We start from the raw sequence: 20,526 nt of genomic DNA on the forward strand, positions 1-20,526 counted from the left end.
GACGATTCTGTTTCTTCAGTTGATCAATCAATATTTTGAATATTTCAATTAAACATTTAGAATTTGATTTAGCTCAAGGCAGACGTTTGCTTGTTTGAGGAGAATGTTTCGGCAAAAAGACTCACCTGGAAGACCAGACAGGACGGGCTTGTTTCTTGGGTTTAGCCGCCTGCCTCTGATACTCCATCCAGCCACAAACCAATTCGTGGATAATCATCACGTAGAGCAGGAAGATGAGAACCCCCGGCTCCATCCTGGGATGCTGAGTATTTGCTGCATTTGACAGGGAAGGCATGGAGTGAGGCTGCAGGTACCTGGGATCTCGCGATTGCCCTGACTCACAGGCTGAGCTGAGTTACATCAGAGAGGGAAAGGAGAGAAATGTTAATGCTTGGGGGATATCTGCCTGAGAAAATCATCAGGAGCACCGCCGACTTACACAGAACACACAAACACCAAGCAACACAATGCCACTGGGAACGCAGGCTGCAGTTACAATGGAAGCGCTCGATCTGCATAATTCCTTCAATAAGAACATATCATTCCCACAGGAAGTACTGGAGAAACCGTATGTTCAATGTTGTGCACGTTTTCTAACAGTTGAAGTCAGGGAAGAGTTTCCGGGGTACAAATAATAAGGCCAGCTGTTTAAATGTTACCTATCCCTCTGTAACACTGGAATGAAGCGTTTAAATTTCTAGTTGAGGAAAGAACTCTTAGATGTGTCCGTTCCACAAATGCAGTGTGTTATAAACCATTGTGTTTCTAATTAAACTTTAACGATAACCCGCTTCATAATTTGTTTTGCTGCAAGGTCTAATAAATGAACGTGTCCATCGACGAATATAGACATGAACGGCGTTTAATCGATGGCCGGAACATAAAATATGGGCGGGAAGGTGAGTTAAAACTCCTGAAAATTTACAGGAACACACACAACGTAAAATATTCATGGAGATTGTGCGTGCACTGTGAATCTATACATGTGGACTCTTTGTGTCTGTATGTATATGGTTGTGCCTATATGTCTGATAGCGGGGTCTGTGGCTGTATATGTATGTACACTTATCTGTATGGTGCATGTGCACAGGGAGTACGTCTGTATGCTTATCTATATGTCGAACAGCTGGGACTATGGATGTGTTTGTCTGCGTGCGCCTGAATATATATGTGTAAGAAGTATGCATGTGTATGTACCGGTGGAGAAGGGTGTAAGGAATTGTCTGTGCCACTGGATTGCTGGTGAGTTTGGTAACCTTGTTTGCTGATTCATGTTGTGATCCCTGAACTGGGATGAAAGGCTCACGCCGTCTCCATAGAAACAGCTGGAACTGTCGAGCCGCACTGGCTTTAATTAAATCGAGGAAGAGCTTCAAGCTGTAGCTTTGCAACACTCCTGTCAATTTCTGACAAAGGCTGTGGAAAAACAAACTTCAATCCCATTGAACCACCAGGGCTGGAATGAGCGTTCATTGCCTGCACAGACTCACCTTGCAAACAAGCGCCACAGAAACGGGCCGTTTCACTTAATGTTCTGTTTGCATTCTGCAGCTCTGCAACACTGCGGGTGACAATCTAGGTCCCAGCAATACTGGGAATCATTACCTATCCGATGGTGTTACAGCAGGACAAAGCCGCGGGACCCAATAATCTCAGCTGGATGGAGGCGACATGAGATTTTGAGAATGTATCAATCCCCAAAGTGACAACATGGAGGGGTTCTACTTCAATGCCTTTAATAGATTTTAAGATAGTGAATGTTGACGTAAAATAATATGATATAAAGCAAAGAAGCAGGAATTCAGTCCAATTAATGCTTATGTTGGTTTCATCCAAGCCTGTGCCATCCTTCCTCGTTTAATTCTATCATTAATTTATGTAATTCCCCCTTGCATTTCTCTTGGAAACTCTCATGAGGGAGAATAAACATAGACATGTCTGTTTCTAAACCTTTGCCACCCCACCCGCCGTAACAGGTCACTCCACATGAATAATGATCAGGACACTCTTTGCTGATCAGGACACTCTCCCGCTCTTGCTGTATGCCATATATAGAAAAGATTTACACGTTATCGGCCAGATGTTTGAATGCACCTTCCACAGCCATCAGGACCTGGAGCAGACTCAAATCTGAAACTTATGGCTTGAGGTCGAGATATTACTCACTGTACCACAGAACCTCCATGTTCATCCCTAACTTCCGCTTAAACACTGTACCACTTCCCATACCCACTGGGATAGCGCTTGTCTCCTTACTCGACCTAATGCCTGTGGCATGGTTATCCTCAAGCCATTCATAACCAATTGTCTCTTACTCTCTCCAATCGAGGAAAATGCCTAGAGTCTTTTTGTGGACTGTGGGCCCATAATATGCACCACAGCCACACCCTCTGTGGTAGGACAAGTTCCACATTTTGGCCACTCTCTGGATAAAGGAGTATTTCCTGATTTCGCTGTTAGATCTCTCGGCCATGCCCTTGTATTGTTGGCCTCTAGGTGGAAGCATGCTCTGTGTCTAATCTATCAAAACCTTCCATCATTCCAAAGACTTTTATTAGGTCACTCTTCAACCCCCTATTTTCAATAAAACTTTAATAGGCGTAATCTCAATTCTGGTGTCATCCACGAGCATTTTATTGCATCCTCCTCACCGTACCCATGATAAATGATGCTTAGAACTGCGCACGGTTCTCGAAGGATTGTCACATGGTTATCATCAAGCGTTTACGTTTCAATTCCCTGACTCTGGAAATAAACCCATACCTGGATTCCCTTTCTCATGGTCCTATTAAACTGTGCTTCTTTTGTACTGATGTCGAAATCTGTATCCTTTTGTTCCTCTATCCCGTTTTGATTCTTATTTTCAAAGTAATCTGCAATCTCACCAAAATGGAACATTTCATTTTGATCTGCCTTGAATTTCGTGAGCAAGCTGTAGATATTTTAGTCAACCTGTCCAGACAGGTTATGACACACCTGTGGATCAGGTGGGACAGTAATCCTGGCCTATATTACGTCTGAGACACAAGAGCCCCCAATTTGCAAGGTATAATTTCATTCTACCAGGTTATTGTCAAATAGAGATATTTCATTCAGATTAGAGTATTCTGCAAGAAATTACGATTTATGAGCTATTAATGTAATAGCACTTTTGTTCACTTTTATTCAACATTAGGAGGGGCTCCGAATAACTGGGATTCCAACCTGCTTCAATGTAAGTGAAAATGAAGATGCGTTAGCAGATTCCGGGCTCTGCTCCTAGGAGGGGACTCACATTATTTCCCTGAAGTTAAACCGTTTTGTGTCCATTTCCCAAACACAAAGAGGTGCACAGGAGTCGGTGTTAATGAAATACTAAATGGAAACTTCTTAATTTAGTTAAATCATTGCAAATGAAAATTGTACAGGTTCAGAGGTTAACTAAGCAAGTATACATGTAAAGCGCAGCGTCTAAGGAGAACTAACCAGTTGCTGATCGCTATCTTAAACATCGCCAGACAAATAATCTGCAGGCTGACAAGAATTCTATTACCGTCGTGGTACTGTCTCTAAAAAAATAAATCTAGGAGCGGACTTGTCTGCATTTCATTGTCTGTTCACAGAAATATTCTGCATTATAAACGGACATTCATATATACTTTCCCCCTTCGTCTACCATCAACCCTGAATGTTAGGGGGCAGCTGCAATGCAGAATGAAACGCCGCTTCATTCTGGCCCGTTGGCGATTCCAGACTGGATACTCGGTTTGGTTGGGGGGGGTGGGGGTGGTGGTTGATGCAGAGTGCCTGGGTGGAGAGGGGGACAAGCTGCAAAGACCAGCTTGCAGCGAGACTGGTCAGACACCGGCAACAGCTTCTCAGACTGCATCCCCTCACCCTGCACCAGCTCTGCGCTCCCAGGAACGGTCTCTTCTTCTCCGCCCACCCCCTTCACCTCCCCTCTCCCCTTAGAGAGCATCGCGTCTGCACAGCTTCAACCCGGAGATCTTATGCACAATAAGAAGGGGCACTCACATTTCCCAGTGAAATACAATACAAACCATGCTACACAATATGATCTGCTGTGTGAGAGTGTGGGGGTCTTATACTGCACCAGATTGCGGGATAAGAAGCTACAGCTGGAATCCAGGAAGTTAGGAAGTCTCTGGAGAAGATGGAGTTAGATGATCACGACAATTGCAGCGTCTTTAGATTGCAGTGAGGAGGAACAGACCGTGCACTGTATAGGTGGGATGCTGTAGTCCCAGAGTTTCAGTCGAGAGGGAGTATCCTGTTAAACAATGCCGGGGAAAAAATATCTCGAACGTTGCTGCAGCCTCAAGAATTGGGGCTGGTCTTTTTTATGCCACGCTGCATTTCTGTATTTCATTAGCCCAACTCGCTCGTCCATCTAAGTGGCTGTAACACCTTGCTGTTCCCAGCCAGATCTTTCAGGCGAACTCGATGCAAACATTTTTAATCAGTAGGAAATTCAACCTTTATTATTGAAAAACATTAGTTACGTATGAAAAAAAAATGTAAAAAATAACACGGGCCTGGGGAAATGAAGCCACATTTGCAAGACTGTTTTCTTTCTGATAATGCCCTCGGTATTTATTTTACTGTTCAATGTTAGAATGCTCTGTGCTGGTTTTCTTTAGGCCGGTCTCCATGGCAACCGGGAGCACAACTGGGCTACATTTTAAGCTTCAAGACCTCTGTGGGGATCGGATTTAAAATGAGGAGGGGTCAGAAAGGGGCAGCAGACACACATAATAGCCCTTAGTCCGCAGGCACTTGGGGGTGAACTCTGTGTCAGATGGACATGCATTCATCACTGCAGCATCTGATCAAGCAGGACCTGCCGGACTTCCAGAAGGCATTGGACAAAGTTCTACATCAGAAATTAAGGTAGAAGACCACAAAATTGGAGACAAATTACAGACACAAACGGAGAAATGGTTTGAATGGCAGGCGAGGCAGAGTCGGGTTAATAGGTAGGTACGCATTGACCGGGGCAGGGACCTAACCCACGGCATCAAAACGCCTCCTAATTCATCTTCAACTATTGTCTTCAATTTTTCATCTTTAAATTTTCTTCAGTTTCATCTCTCCTATTGGCCTTTTCCTTATGCAGAAATGTTTTTTGACACTTTCACCTTGTGTTCCATCGCGCATGTGTTTATCTCAGTTTCATTTTTGGACACCTTATTTATGTTCTTGCAATATTTCATTTCTTTCGGATATGCATGCAACATACCACAGAATTGCAGCACTGTGATTTTTCAATGTAAATCTATTTCCCAGAGAAAGTAGTCCTAATATACGCTTCTGACAAACACAGAAGTAGATACGATTGCTGCTTCCAAACAAGTTACAGTGTAAATACTGACGACGACTGTACCCCTTTTTGCAAAAATTTAGGAACATAGATACAGCGTAGTACAGTACAGCACAGCACAGGAATAGGCCCTTTAGCCTACCATGTCTGTGCTGACCACAATGCTATTCTAAACTAATCCCATCTGCCTGTACATGTTCCATATCCCTCTATCCCCTTCATGTTCATCTGTCTCAATGACTCAAACTTTGCTCACATTTCTGCTTCTAACATCTCCATGGAAGTGCATTCCAGGCACCTAATACTTTCTGTGTAGAAAAAAACTTTGCTCGCACCTCTCCTTTAAACTCTTCCCCTCTCACTGTAGCCCCATACCCCCTAGTATTTGATCTCACAATTCTGAGAAAGAGACTCAGACTTATCCACCCTTTCCATGCCTCTCATCATTTTTATACTTCTATCAGGTTACCTCTCAGCCTAGTGGAAAGGATCGAAGTTTGTCCAACTGCTCCCGATAGCTGATACACTCCAATCCAGGTAACATGCTGATAAACCTTCTCTGCATCATCTCCAAAGCCTCCATAACCTTCCTACGGTGCAGTGACCAGAACTGCACGTAATACTCCAAATGTAGCCTGACTAAAATCTTATACAGTTGTAACACAACTTGCCAACTTTTATATTCAGTGCCCCGACCGATGAAAGCAAGTATGCTGTATGCCTTCTTTACCACCTTGTCCACTTATGTTTGACTTTCAGGGCGCTATGGACTTTAACCACAAGATCTGTCTCCATATCAATGCTCCTCAGGATCCTGCCTTTCACTATACACTTCCCTCTCAAACTTGACCTCCCCAAATGCATCACCTTATACTTGTCCGGATTAAACTTTGCCATTTCATTCCCTAACTTTCCAGCTGATCAAAATCCTGCTGCATCCTTTGATAACCTTGCTCATTATCCAACACTTAATCAATGCTTACAAACCCAGTTTACCAAATCAACTGAGCCATAGGTCATACATAAACAGGCCTGATGGTACTCATCTACACTTATTGACATACAGATATAAAGTGTGTATGTTGGTGTATGTTTAATCTTGCTAACATTGGTATGCAATTTTTACTTAAAGTGAATAGCAAAGTATTGTTGAAAATTCTTCAGCATTAGAAGACATTAAAGAAAACTAAGAATTTCATAATTTGGGATAAACCACAGAGGACAAGGTAGATGGCTGCTTGAAAATTCTCAGAGTAATGTGCCCATTCTCCTCTTGTCGCATGTTCATTTAAACTTTTCTTTTACAAGTATCAATTCTTCTACTTAAAATCATTATGGTTTTTGCTTCCATTACTGTTTCTGGCAGGGCAATGCATGCAAAAATTCCAATTTCTCCTTTCATGCCATTTGTGATGGTTTGCCATTCCTTCATGTCACTAGGTCAAAATCTTCAAACATTCTTCTCACAGCGCTCTGGGTGTCTCTTAACCTCTGGAACTGCAGCAGGTAAAAATGCAGCTCATCACCATTCTTAAAGGCATTTATGTTTGGGCAACAATTACTGCCAAGCCTGGGACGCCCACACACTTCAGCAAAGTAAAAACACCTTAAAACTCATCTTCGCTGCTTAAAACCAGTCAAATAGTTCATTTCTGATTTATGTTATTAGAACTCTGCATATGATTAACATCTCAATTATATAAAACGCGGACTTTCGAACCAGAATTCAACCATCCGATTAAAGATGGTTTTAAAAAGGGGCCAAAACACTGACTTAAAATGGTGACACCTTTTGGAAAAACCTGACCTACATAGGTTTGCCAAGGTTCATGAATCCAACGTAGGTCAGAAAATCTGTTAGAAATTAATATTTTATAGAAAGACAATAAAATAAATCCATCCACAGAATGCCTGAAAAGACCCTCATTAAACCCTTGTACCTCAAGGACACCCAAATAACTTTAACCTATATATTCTGACTTGTTTTTGTTATTGAAACTATCCCCCATTAACTTTGTGTGCGCTCACGTGTGTGCATATGCGCAGGAGCCCGAGTGGTGTCACGCCTTCATGTGTTTCTAAGGTTTAGCGAAGTAATAAAATTGCACTTTCATTTGCACAAGCCATCCAAGTAACCAGTACTTCCTTGCCTACAGTGAGGACAGTCAATTACATTTTAATTGGACAGTCATGTGCTAAAAAGAACTTAAACTTTTCTCCACACCAACCGAGTTGGCTTAAACAGAGCCAATTCATATAGTGAGACAACAATCCAAGCTATACAGGGCATTATTAGTTTTGAGTTTTCATTATATTATAAGAAGGACATCAAATTATTAAAAATCATACGGATTTGAAGGAGGCGGCCATTCAGGTTTGGCCCACAATAAGATGATGGCTAATCTAGTTGTGATTTGAATTCCACGTTCCTGTGTGCTCCCACTACCTTAGACTATATTACTCAACAGACTCAATCTACTTCCATCTTAAAAATATTCAATGATCCCACCTCCACCATCTTCTGAGGCAAAGAGAAAATTCTACAACACAAAAAATCTCTTAATTTTTGCCCTAAATTTGTCCATGTAATTTTAAAAACATTGCCCCCTAATTCCAGAATCTCATCCACAATAAAAAATAATTTCTACTTTTCAAGACTATTTGGGATCTTGTACACTGCAAGCAAACCACCCCTCAAGCTTCCAAATTCCCGTGGAAATAAGCCCAGTCTATCCCTGTATTCCTCATAACATATATCACTCATTCCAGGTATCAATCTTGGAAACCTTCTCTGAACTGCATCCAAAGCACTTGCCCCCTTCCATGAATAAAACCAAGTATGAGAGATGTGGTCTCACAAAGCTCTAAAAAGACTTCAATGTTCAATTTCCAAAATAATAAAGGATAGCATTCCATTACTTTCTGTACCTGCATATTAACATTTTTTGACACATGCACTACACCACTTAGATCCCTTTACACCTCAGAATTTTGCAACCATTTTCAGTTTAGGTAATACGGTCTTTTTCAAAATTCTTCCTGCCAAAGTGAAAAACTTCATTCTCCCACCCGCCAAATCACTTGACCTATCAATTTAGGTAGAACAGAGAGACCTAGGGGTTCAGGTACATAATTCTTTGAAGTTTGCATCACACATAGGTAGAGTGGTTAAGGTGGTATTTGGCACACTTGCTTTCATTGCTCAGACCTTTGAGCATAGAAGTTGAAATGTTATGTTTCGTTTGTACAGGATGTTCATGAGGCCTCCTCTGCATTTCTGCGTCCAATTTTGGTCGCCCTGTTATAGGAAATGTATTATTAAGCTGGAGCATGTTCAGAAGAGATTTACCAAGATGTTGCTGGGAATGGAGGGTTTGAGTTATGGGGAGAGGCTGGACTTTTTCTACTGGAGTGTAGGAGATTGAAGGGTGACTTTATTGAGTGGTTTATAAAATCATGAGCGGTGTATAAATAAGGTGAATGGCAAGATCCTTTTACTTAGGGTGAGAGGTTTCAAGAGTAGAGGCATATTTTTGAGGTGAGAGGAGAAAGATTTAAAAAAGACGAGGGGCAATTTTTTTTTGTTTTACACAGCATGGTTATTATATGGAATGAACTTCTAAAGGAAGTGGTGGATGTGGGCACAGTTACAACTCTTAAAAGACATTTAGATAAGTCCATGAATAAGAAATGTTTGGAGGGATATGAGCCAAATGCAGCCAGGAAGAACTAGTTTAAGTTGGGATTATGGTCAGCATGGACTAGTTGGACCAAAGAGTCAGTTTCTGTGCTTTATGACACTATGACTCCATATCAGTCAGCAATTTCATGTCCTCTCATGACATCTTATCTGTCAAAGTTGCAAAGGGCTATCTGACTACTAGATGACGTCAAGCACCCAAGTTGCAGTTAATTTGCTCACACTAGGGAAGAAGCTTGAGAGTATTACCTGGCATGATACTTGAGATATTCAAAGGTGATATATAAAATCCTCAGAAACATTACTGCAGCTCCTTGCAAATAAACAAGCTGGTAGAAGTTTTGGGTCACCATTTAGTTATGCTGCTTTTGCTTTTCAAAGTATCAGAGTACTTTACATTGCTTTTAGCATAATGACCCAGTTTTTTGTGGACTATTAATGACTTGCATTATTGAGCCAATGTGCAGTAAATATAACATACCAGATGATTCATTAATGTAATCGTAGCTGGTTTGGCTTTATTACAGCTACCACCATCTTTTGACACTGGGGGGTGTATTGCTGTGAATGGATGAAGAGAATTATTCCATCATATTTTCTGTAGCTGCCCCAAGCACAGTGCTTTAGACTGACTCCAAGCCCACAGCTGTATACTTCAACTATGGACAACTCCCAGAGGAAATTTATTGAGCCCTTGAACTCCTGAAAGATCTGTCTGGTCAATTATACAGGACTATTAATCAACAGAATAGGTTGGCAGTCTCTCGATAGGTAATTTTCACTTGGAGCATACTTTCCACATTAGCTGCATTTTGTGATCATAGTTCTTGCTACTTACTGTGAAGAAGGCTGTCACTAAGATCTAGGAAGCTTGGAGTACCTGTTCCCCTTACTCAATATCAATTTGTTTCCAGCATTAAGTCAAAGGGTTCTTCATGTAGTAGGCAACAGTGATGTTACTGAACAAGCCTATGAGCTGATTAGATAGAATTCTTCTCACAAACTCTTGACATTAGATTCAAACACTGACGGCTTTCTGTTTTAATTTTAAACATTTTTGACACGAGAGATTATTTTTGTGAAGTACACATATCAAACTTCAAAAAAAAAAGTGAAAATATGGTGGAGAAATGTGACATGCAACAAATCCAAAATTATTCTTTGAGCCAGTGAAGATGTTTCGCTGTAATTATGATTGTGAAATATAATATACCGGCAACATTTAGATTGCATCTCTTTCATCAGTTTTTAAACAGCAAGACTAAATTATAAGAATGGAAGATTTCAGCAGTTCATATTTCCTATTGGCTGCAATCTAGTGGCTTGAACCCATCTGAAAGAGCATAGCATCACAGACACCAATTTCTGGATTTAGCTGCACGTGTCAACTCCAGAATTTGCTGTCGGTTTTAGAGGCGTAATGACATCAAATGTCGATCCTTTCTTTCCAAGCAAAATCTGGGACCCATGTTATTGTTCTCCTTACAATACTTATTATTTGCTAGGAGGAGATAGGGATTGATGTAGTTGTCAACAGCTAAATACAACAAGATGATAAAAGAATCAAGAGTTTTTGGTACTAGGTAGTTGGGAATAAATAAAGTGTGTAATGGGATTCACCTCAAGTAGTGCTTTGTAAATTTTGGAATGGTGCATCATCACACTGTTTGTCCAAGCTGTTGCTATAGATGTGAGTGATAATGGGAACTGCAGATGCTGGAAAATCCAAGATAACAAAGTGTGGAGCTGGATGAACACAGCAGGCCAAGCAGCATCTTGGGAGCACAAAAGCTGACGTTTCGGGCCTAGACCATAACCCTAACCCTATCGCAGCCTCACACCATGTTGCTATTAGGTGTGCTGCTTTATGGCTGTTTCACAAACAGTTATTATATCTGGAAGCTTGGCTTACATTTCATGTTGCTTTCATTTAAGAATAAATTCAATGAGGTTTTACAGAAGCTGATTAGACTAGTTCAGGGTATTTATTCTACCTGGAATGCTTTCATGTTCTACCTTTTGCTATTTTCAGTGAATTGGATATATTCTGCACCATTGTGGCAATTGACAGAGGAGCACAGTATGTAAGTGAATACTAATTCAAAGTAAATCATCTTTTGTTGAAAATTTGGAACTGTTTACAACTATTTTTGTCTTAAATAGTCAGTACAAATAACTAGGTGGTATTGTATCAGTGATTGAAGGTTGAAAATTGTCACACTTTTCACAGGCAAAGTAGGCATAAAACTCTAAAATATCCACTTTAGGGGGGAAATTGAGTTCAAGAAATACATGAATTTTGTAGTAGAATCATAGAATCCCTACAGCATGGAAGCAGGCCAATCACTCCATCAAGTCCACACAGACCCAATCCCCTACCCTATCCCTGTAACCCCACATTTTCCATGGCCAATCCACCTAACCTGCAAATCTTTGGACCGTGGGAGGAAACTGGACCACCCGAAAGAAACCCATGCTGACATGGGGAGAATGTGCAAACTCTACAAAGACAGTCACCTGGGACCCTGGCACAGTGAGGCAGCGGTGCTAACCACTGAGCCTCCAAGCTGCCCAGCTTACCAATTACCCCAATGCACAACTTTGCTGAGTTTAAATTTTATCAATTGCTGCTCCACATATCAAAACCAGTGAGGGATATAGCTACACATGTTGGAGTTTACTCTTGGCACCAACTAAAAGCATTGTGGACAGTCAATTGTATTCCATTAAAAACGGTGTTCACAAAGGAAAATGTCAACAGGATAAGAACTGGGCTTAAAGATATAACAGAGGGCATTATTAAATATGTTGGCTCCATTCAGTTCAAATTTGACATTTTACCCTGCAAATGTCAACAGGTATATGTGATAACATTATAATTTCATTAAAGTCATATATCTTCACGGAGGGTTTATTGTTTTACATAAATCTACTTAAAAATATTTCATTAGATCAGAAAAAAAAATTACCTTGGCCTTTTTTCACTTTTTTGACCAGCTGACTTATTTTCTCAATAAAATTATTCAAATGGCTATTGTAATTGGCTGAGTAACTTACTTCTGTTGAAATGGAATGATCATCATTGGAATCTATGAATAAAATATCTTCTTTGTCTCTGTTCACGTCACTGTTCAGTGACCATAAGGCATGGGAGTAGAAGAAGGCCATTCAACCGATTGAGGTTTCTCTGTCATTCAATTAGATAATGTCTAATCTGATAATCCTACTTTCCTGCCTTTTCCCCCTAACCCTTGATTCCATAATTGATTAAAATCTGTCCATCTTAGCTTTGAATATAGTTAATGACCCAGCTTCAACAACCCTCTGAGGTAAAGAATTTCCCTGATGCACTATTCTCTGAGAGAAGAAAGTCCTCCTCATCTGTGCCTTAAATAGGTGACCCCTCATTCTGAGATTATGCCTTCTGGACCTACACTCTCCCATATAGGGAAACAACTTCTGCACATCCACCCAGTCTTGTATAATTCATTAAGGTTATGTCTTGTTCTTGTGAACTCCAACGAGTACAGGCCGAACCAACTCCTCATAAGACAGAGATGTAGGAACTGCCAATGCTGGAGAATGTGTGACAAGGTGTAGAGCCAGATGAACACAGCAGGCCAAGCAGCATCAGAGGAGCGGAAAGGCTGATGTTTCGGGTCTAGACCCTTCTTCAGAAATGGGGGAGGGGAAGGGGGTTCTGAAATAAATAGGGAGAAAGGGGAGGTGGATAGAAGATGGATAGTAGGAGAAGATAGATGGAGAGGAGACAGACAGGTCATGGAAGCAGGGTTGGAGCCAGTAAAGGTGAGTGTAGGTGGGGAGTTAGGGAGGGGATAGGTCAGTCCAGGAAGGACGGACAGATCAAGGAGGTGGGATGAGGCTAGTAGGTAGGAGATGGGGTGGGAGGAGTGGAGAGGTGAGAGGACAGGTTAGGGAGGTGGGTGCGAGCTGGGCTGGTTTTGGGATGCGGTGGGGTAGGGGAGATTTTGAAGCTTGAGAAGTCCACATCGATACATTGGGCTGCAGGGTTCCCAAGCAAAATATGAGATGCCGTTCCTGCAACCTTCAGGTGGCATCATTGTGGCACTGCAGGAGGCCCAAGACCAAACACATTTTTCCCTCCCCACCCTGAGGGACCACTCTCTCCATGGCTCCCATGTCCGTTCCACACTCCTCTCCCGCCCCACCACACCTGACACTTTTCCCTGCAACTGCAGGATATTCTACACCTGCCCCCACACCTTCCCCTCACCCCCATCCCAGAAGACTTTCCACATCAAGCAGATGTTCACCTGCACATCTGCTAATGTGGTACACTGCATCCGTTGTTCCTGTTGTGGCCTCCTCTACATTGGGGAAACCAAGCAGAGGCTTGGGGACCGCTTTGTGAAACACCTACGCTTGGTTCACACCAAACAACTGCACCCCCAGTCGTGAACCATTTCAACTCGCCCTCCCAGGGTGACATTTCCATCAGTAATTGTGAGAACTGGCTGCACAGAAGTTGGCTACCACGTCCTGTAAATTATGTCAAAAGTAATTAATCGGTTATAAAGTATTTTGGGTGTTGAGATTGTGGAAAATATGCAGCTGCAAGTTTTTTGTATTATTTAGTATTACACATTACAGTTGTGTAATCCATTTAATGTTGTAGAAATGTCTTGAATGCTAACTAGCTTTTAGCTGTCAAGACTTGAGGGCAGATGGATTTTAATCTGGACAAATGTGAAGGTGATGCACTTTGGAAAGTCAAGTACAGGTGGAAATTATGCAGTGAAAGGCAAAACCCTTAGGAATATTAATATGCAGAGGGATTTGAGTGAGCAGGTCCACAAATCACTAAAGGTGGTAGTGCAGGTAGATAAAGGTAGTAAAAAAAAAGGCTTATGGCATGCTTGTCTTCATTGGAGGGAGCATTGAGTTTAAGCATAGGCAAGTTACACTGCAGCTTTATAGAACTTTAGTTAGGGCACACTTGGAATATTGCACACAGATTCAGTCTCCACACTGCGAGAAGGATGTTGATGCTTTGGAGAGGGTACAGAAAAGGTTTAACAGGATGTTCCCTGATTTTAGCTATGAAGAAAGATTGCATAGACTGAAGTTGATTTGACTGGAACGCAGGAGGTTTATAAGATTGTGAATGGCATGGATAGAGTGGAAAGTGAGGGCTTTTGCCCAGGGTGAAGGGGGTCAATTCCTTTGGGACACAGGTTCAAGATGCGTGGTTGGGGTTGGGGGCATAGTTTAAAAGAGATGAGTGAGGCAGGATTTTCAAACAAAAGGTGGCGAGTGTCTGAACACATTGCCAGAGGTAGTGGTGGAAGCAGATACAGTAGCAGCATTCAAGAAGCACTTGGATAAGTACCTGAACAGGAAGGGAATAGAGGGATATGGATCCTGTAAGTAAAGGCAGTTTTAGTGTGAAAGGGAAAAATGTGTTGGCACAGGCTTGTAGGGATGAAGGGCTCATTTCTGTGCCGTGGTGTTCTTCCTTGTTGAATGGCCTACTTCTACTCATATCTTATGGTAAAATAAAAATATATATTTTTGAAATTAAAAAAATCTTGTGGTCATTAACATGGACAGAGATAAAGAAGACTGTTCACTTACAGATTCTATTAATGTTCAGTCCATTTTAACAGAAAAGCCATTTGAATAAATTCATTAAGAAAATAAGTCCGATGATGGTCAACGTAAAAAGATGCCAAAACTGAGACCTTATTCTGTTCTGAAAGAGTCCGACCTGACATTTTATTGCTCATCTGTGCAGACTTTCTACCTCCAAATACAACCTTGAATTCATGTCCCTCCACCACCAGACTAAAACACCAACCTTAAAGTGCTTCTATTGTCCTTTCATCATTCACCATTCACAATCTTCTGCATATTTATATGTAATCGGACCAAATGCTGCTTAACTGTGCCAGTTATTCTTCTGTTCTTAAACATCATACTGGCAAAATACAAGACTTGTCAACCTGTTGTTTAAAAAAAACTGATAAATTGGATATTTTCATTGATCGAAATTATTGTAGATAACATGATACAGCAGAATCAATCTTTCGGCAGTTAAACTTGTACACAGAAAATGTACCCACATAAAAATAGTTTTGTTAGAGTATTCTCTTCACTGGTGTACTCACTGTAATAAGAAGTTAATTGACTCAAAATGTCATGACATGCATTCATTTTTAATCAGGTTCTATGAACTTGAAAAGTTATGCTAGACATTATTCATTCAACAGATTTAGGCATAGTTTTTAGTATTTATAGCATTGGTCTTCAACCCCACAAAATGGTAGTCATTTGGATTGTAATTACCAACTAAAACAAGAATTAATTGCAAAGACAAACACAAAATTCCAAATTAAAAAGATATTCACATGCTAAATATTCTCATCAGAGAAATGAACTGAATTTGATTAATCTATTCAGTGGCTATTGTCAGATTAAAAACAGGAATTATACATAATGGCTTGTACCCAAATCAATTATTTGTGACCAAACTTTTAATTCAAGGTAAAGCACAAGATCTCCACGAAGAAGAATATCTGTTTAACACAAACAGATGTATTCTTTCTTTATAGTATTACACATTAAAGACAATGGATACCACTCAGTGAATTCCAGACAGCAATCACCATTAAAAAATTATTTAGAGTTATTTTTTGAAATATTTTACTTCTGATGAAAGCTAGTTTCCTTTAAAATGATCTTTTCTTTTTAATTTAGAGAATGCCCATTTGTTTCCAGGATACTCCACATCGATTATGCGATACAGCAGAAAGAATAATGTGATGCTATGATTTATTGAATGTAAATTATTGGAAGGTACTAATGTACAAATATATAACAAAATAAACTGTTACACTTAGCCGTCTGTCTGTACAACTCTGTAGATATGTCTCCCTTCCATATGAAATATTAAACTGCAGCCCTGTCTGCTCTCAGGCCTATGCCAAAATCATAAGACACTCTTTGAAGCACCAACAGTTCCTACATGTCCTGATCATGTCTGTCAAGCAGCACCACTGGTCATTTATCTTACTGGCTCAGAATTCAGTGGAAGGCACAGCTTGCAAGGAGTATTATGCATTAGGACTTCTTACCTCATCCTTCAGACAGCATTAAGTTTAAGTTGAAAGTTAAATGCAGTGCAATACATCAAATGTGCAGTTGGCACCTCTTAGCTGTTGGGCCTAACAGTTCATATTGCCCAAAACAATAACCTAACATATTCAGTGGTCCAGAGTTCGAGTTCAGGGTGTTATGCCACAATGAAATCAAACAAGGAGTTAGAGAAAAGAAACGGCACAGCAGGAAGCAATTCCAAAAGGGGAGAAGAAGCCTGATAACAAATAATATCAAAACTGGATCCAGTATGAAAGATAATTCATTTTCTCCAGCACCATAAGTTGCGTGTTTCTCTAACCACAACATGCTACACTTGCACTAGTAGTCAGCAACTATTACTTAGCCCGAAAATGCATGTTCTATTACTGGTACCTTGGAACTGGGCACAAGCAATGAAGCAGGTGATTATTATGCATGTCATAACATGTATCAGAATTTACAACATGCTCTGCATCAGCTGTCAATGACAAGTCAAAATGGTGACGACATACACTGTTGTTTCATTTACATTTCACATAAAAGTTGACCCGTTTTTGTAGAGGTTCTGAGATTTCAAATATCAACATATACACCAACATTTAGTATGTGGACAAGTCAAACGTAAACCATTGACAGATTGAGCATAGATCATGGAATAAAACAGACATTGGCAGTACTATATGCAAGAATGTGGTTTTCAGTTAAAAGTTAGTATATTTCAACATGAATCTATTCTCCTTTTCAACTACTTTTTTGGGGGAAAAGAGTGTGATTTTCTGAGCAAGATGAAAGTTGCCAGTTCCGAGAAAGAAATAATTGACAATTTTGTCAACCATTGACAGATAAATTATTCACACGTACAGGATATTGGTGAGTCCGCTTCTGGAGTATCTGGAATATGTTAGGTTATTGTTTTGGGCAATATGAACTGTTAGGCCCAACAGCTAAGAGGTGCCAACTGCACATTTGATGTATTGCACTGCATTTAACTTTCAACTTAAACTTAATGCTGTCTGAAGGATGAGGTAAGAAGTCCTCATGCATAATACTCCTTGCAAGCTGTGCCTTCCACTGAATTCTGAGCCAGTAAGATAAATGACCAGTGGTGCTGCAGTTCTGGTTGCCCTGCTGTAGGAAGGATATTATTATATTGAAGAGGGTTCAGAAAAGATTTACCACAATGATGTCAGGAGTGGAAGGTTTGAATTATAACTACAGGCTGGATAAGCTGAGACTTTTTCCACTAGGGCATAGAAAGTGGAGGGGTGACCTTTTAGAGGTTTATAAAATCATGAGGGGCAGAGAGATGAAGAATAGAAAGGGTCCTTTCCCTCGGGTGGGGGAGTTCAAAACTAGGGAGAATATTTTTAAAGGTGACAGGAGCATGTTTTGAAAAGGACTGGAGGGGCAACACTGTTACACAGTGAGCGGCTTGTGTGTGGAATGAACTGCCAGAGTAAGTGGTGACTGTAGGTACAGTTGCAACATTTAAAAGACATTTGGATAAGTACATGAATAGATGTCGGGAGGGATATGGGCCAAACGCAGACAAGTGGGACCAGTTTAGTTTGGGAACACAATCAGCGTGGATCAGTTGGACTGAAGGGTCTGTTTCTGTACTGTATGACTTGTTGACTTTGACATGCCCTGCGCCATCCAAACACTGAGCAAATGTTCCTTCAACCTCTACATTTTTTCATTCATAATACACTTTCACTAGATGACCAGCAACACACACCCTCCACTGCACTAGTGTAATGACACTAGGCATCTTTGCCGTATTCTCAAACATGACAGAGTTGTGTTACTTTATTTGTCAGAAGTATTATCTAGTTTTATTTCCTACAGAAGAGTCAAAATATAATCAGAAACCCATTTGGGCGATAATGCCTATATGGAAAAAAAATTCACACTGTATCCAACCATGTCCAATACAGTAATTACCTAAAACGGATTAGTCATCTGGTGAATTATTTCAAATTAGCTGTTGAGTTTCCGACATAACAGTAACTACACTTAAAGTACTTTACTACTTGTAAGACACTTTTGGATATCCCAATATCACACCAAAAAAATGCCACACAAATGCGAATTCCTTTCATATGAAACGAAGTTTTAAAAAAAGGGAAGTTTCAAAATGAATAACACTGCAAAAATGGTTTTGTTACTTCAAAAACAGGGCTGAAAGTGATAGTCCACGATGCCAAATAAGTCCATTTTCAATAGATTGTGATAACATGGCTTGACAAAGCTACATTAGACCCATGCATATTTCAGACAATGTGAAAAATTAAATTGTGAAACCCGATTTGCGGATTGCTAAATAGTGTTGTCAAGACACTCTAGAAATGAAGTTGATGGCAGTTGATTTATCAGTTGCAACAGGATAAATGGGGTTACTCAAATTTTGCTGTACTTCTAAATCTTTAACACACTTAAAAATTGCAAATACAAAAATAGAATATCAATATTTTAACTTTATTTTTTTTAAAAAAGTGATACAAAGTCTTAGGCACTACCTTTTGTTGCTTAGTTAAATAAGAAATGAAATGAACTTTTTTCCCATTATTCATGTTGAAATAAACGCACATATAAATTTTTAATTCAACATTCTACTGTTGCTGAAGCATTAAGTCAATGTACTGAAGTACAACACACATTTGTTGCTTTATCAGCATCCTGAAAGTGGTTCCTGTCAGTAGCACACTTAACAAATAACCATTTAGACTCCATTTTAAAAACAAAAGAACAATGTTTTAAAAGATCAAGATCCAGAATCTATATTTTTACTGATATCTATGAGTCAGTAAATGAACTACTCCTCCCGACTGTAAATACTAAACCATCTATTCTTTTGATGAATGAGGAAATACCAACAACAGCAGAAATAGTTGAAAAATGCCTCCAAAGAGAACAGCGCTGATAATGACCTTCAGTAATTTGATTACAGTTCTTGGAATTGTGTCATTTGGACTTTTGAGAAGCTTTGATCTGTTCATGGTATTGTAAGTAGTAACACTCAGCTTCTTGAAAATGTGGATCACTGAACTATCTGTCCAAAATGTCATGTCCCAGCACAAATGGCAAAGTTCATTTGATTTAATTTCATTTTGTGGTAAGTGGGACGAATATAAATTTTAGCAATATGGTGCACTTGTCAGGGCTGCACTTTTCTGAAAATGCAGAAAGGATGATATAATTCATAGGTAACATAGTAAGTGTGCTTCACGATTCACCTTAAAATAACAAGCAGATCCAGTCAATCATTAATGCACAACAAGGCGTCAATCCAAGTCATAAAGTGAATGTATCAGATGGCAGGTGGTGTAGAGACAGTCCTCAAAGGCAGCTCCAGTGGCGGAGTCTCCACTGTTTGCACAGGGCTCTGCTTAAGACTTTCTATCTTTTCGGTAAGTTGAGTATACAAGTCCTTCACTGCTTCAGCACTCTGCAAAATTAAAATGCAATAAGCTTACAAATGTCAAGGCACTTCAAACTTATTTTAAACTTGAGATCTTTCTAATTCACATCCCTGGTACCATAGCAGCATCCAACTGCAGACTGAATATATGAATGTTTTTGATTTACTGCCTAAACAGCTAAATAATTCCAAACATTAAATCAATCTAAGTGAAGACACTTCTATTAATTAATTTAAATTAGTATCCTGTCTCAAAACCCATAAATCCACTTGTGACAAAGTTGTGAAGTATACAAATCTACACAGGATTTTCCTTCAGTAACATGCCTGTGGCTGTCTTACATTCTGAAAAAATACGGTAGCAACTCTCACAATCTAAATCAACATCTGTCCTAAACTTAAACCCAGCCAAGCTCAGTCTTATGAGAGTACAATCAGGTTTTAAAGCAGCTTCATAATCTTACACACATATTAACGCACCTTAAGAATGAAAAGAATACTGTTTATTCATAGTTCTGATCTTCACCTTGATCTCCCTTGCCTCCAACACATCCTCCATATATCACATTTCATATCTTTATACAAACAGATACCTGTTTGGTAGGTTCCAGTGCCTTTTGCAGTGAAGCCATTTTTGAAGGTACCACTTTATGGTGAAGATGTAGTAGTAGTCTGAGGATATGTCTGTGTACATTTTCTTTACTGTAATAGAATACGAGTGTGGACATTCTGGTCATTGCAGAGAATTAGAAAATGAAAATTGCTGTTCCAACTTCAAGAAACAAGAACCCATATAACATTACATATGATACACATTTCCTTACATAACAGTCGTAACTACACTTCAGAAAAAAATTTCATGGACCATGAGGCACTCTGGGATAGTCTAGAGTTGTATAAAGCACTATACTAGTACACGATTGTTCGGGCAACATTCTTTAGAACGAGAGAGATTCAAAAAAAAAC

The 20,526-nt window shown here is 39.9% G+C and overlaps 1 protein-coding gene and 1 long non-coding RNA gene across 7 annotated transcripts in view; one reads left to right on the top strand and one right to left on the bottom strand.

Annotated features, from left to right (window-relative positions):
• Nucleotides 1–20,526, top strand: part of LOC125465479 (uncharacterized) — a 23,961-nt gene continuing 3,435 nt past the window's right edge. Inside the window, exons 1-5 of one of the 6 annotated variants that reach the window (XR_007250258.2) lie at nucleotides 1–899; nucleotides 4,641–4,976; nucleotides 6,761–6,826; nucleotides 11,053–11,104; nucleotides 15,759–15,853. This is a non-coding gene — a long non-coding RNA (uncharacterized LOC125465479). Of the gene's footprint in view, nucleotides 900–4,640; nucleotides 4,977–5,784; nucleotides 5,858–6,760; nucleotides 6,827–11,052; nucleotides 11,105–15,758; nucleotides 15,854–20,526 lie in introns of those variants that run through there. The other 5 variants (XR_007250256.2, XR_007250257.2, XR_007250259.2 and 2 more) reach the window with 5 other exon arrangements.
• Nucleotides 18,597–20,526, bottom strand: part of nelfb (negative elongation factor complex member B) — a 23,468-nt gene continuing 21,538 nt past the window's right edge. The window contains exons 12-13 of the mRNA XM_048559068.2: nucleotides 20,154–20,262; nucleotides 18,597–19,587 (exon numbers count right to left, since the gene is read on the bottom strand). Of these exons, the coding sequence (XP_048415025.1) occupies nucleotides 19,450–19,587; nucleotides 20,154–20,262 (247 nt within the window). The 3' untranslated portion in view covers nucleotides 18,597–19,449. The remainder of the gene's footprint in view (nucleotides 19,588–20,153; nucleotides 20,263–20,526) is intronic.

Source organism: Stegostoma tigrinum, chromosome 29 (assembly GCF_030684315.1).
Source record: "Stegostoma tigrinum isolate sSteTig4 chromosome 29, sSteTig4.hap1, whole genome shotgun sequence".
NCBI lineage: Eukaryota > Metazoa > Chordata > Chondrichthyes > Orectolobiformes > Stegostomatidae > Stegostoma > Stegostoma tigrinum.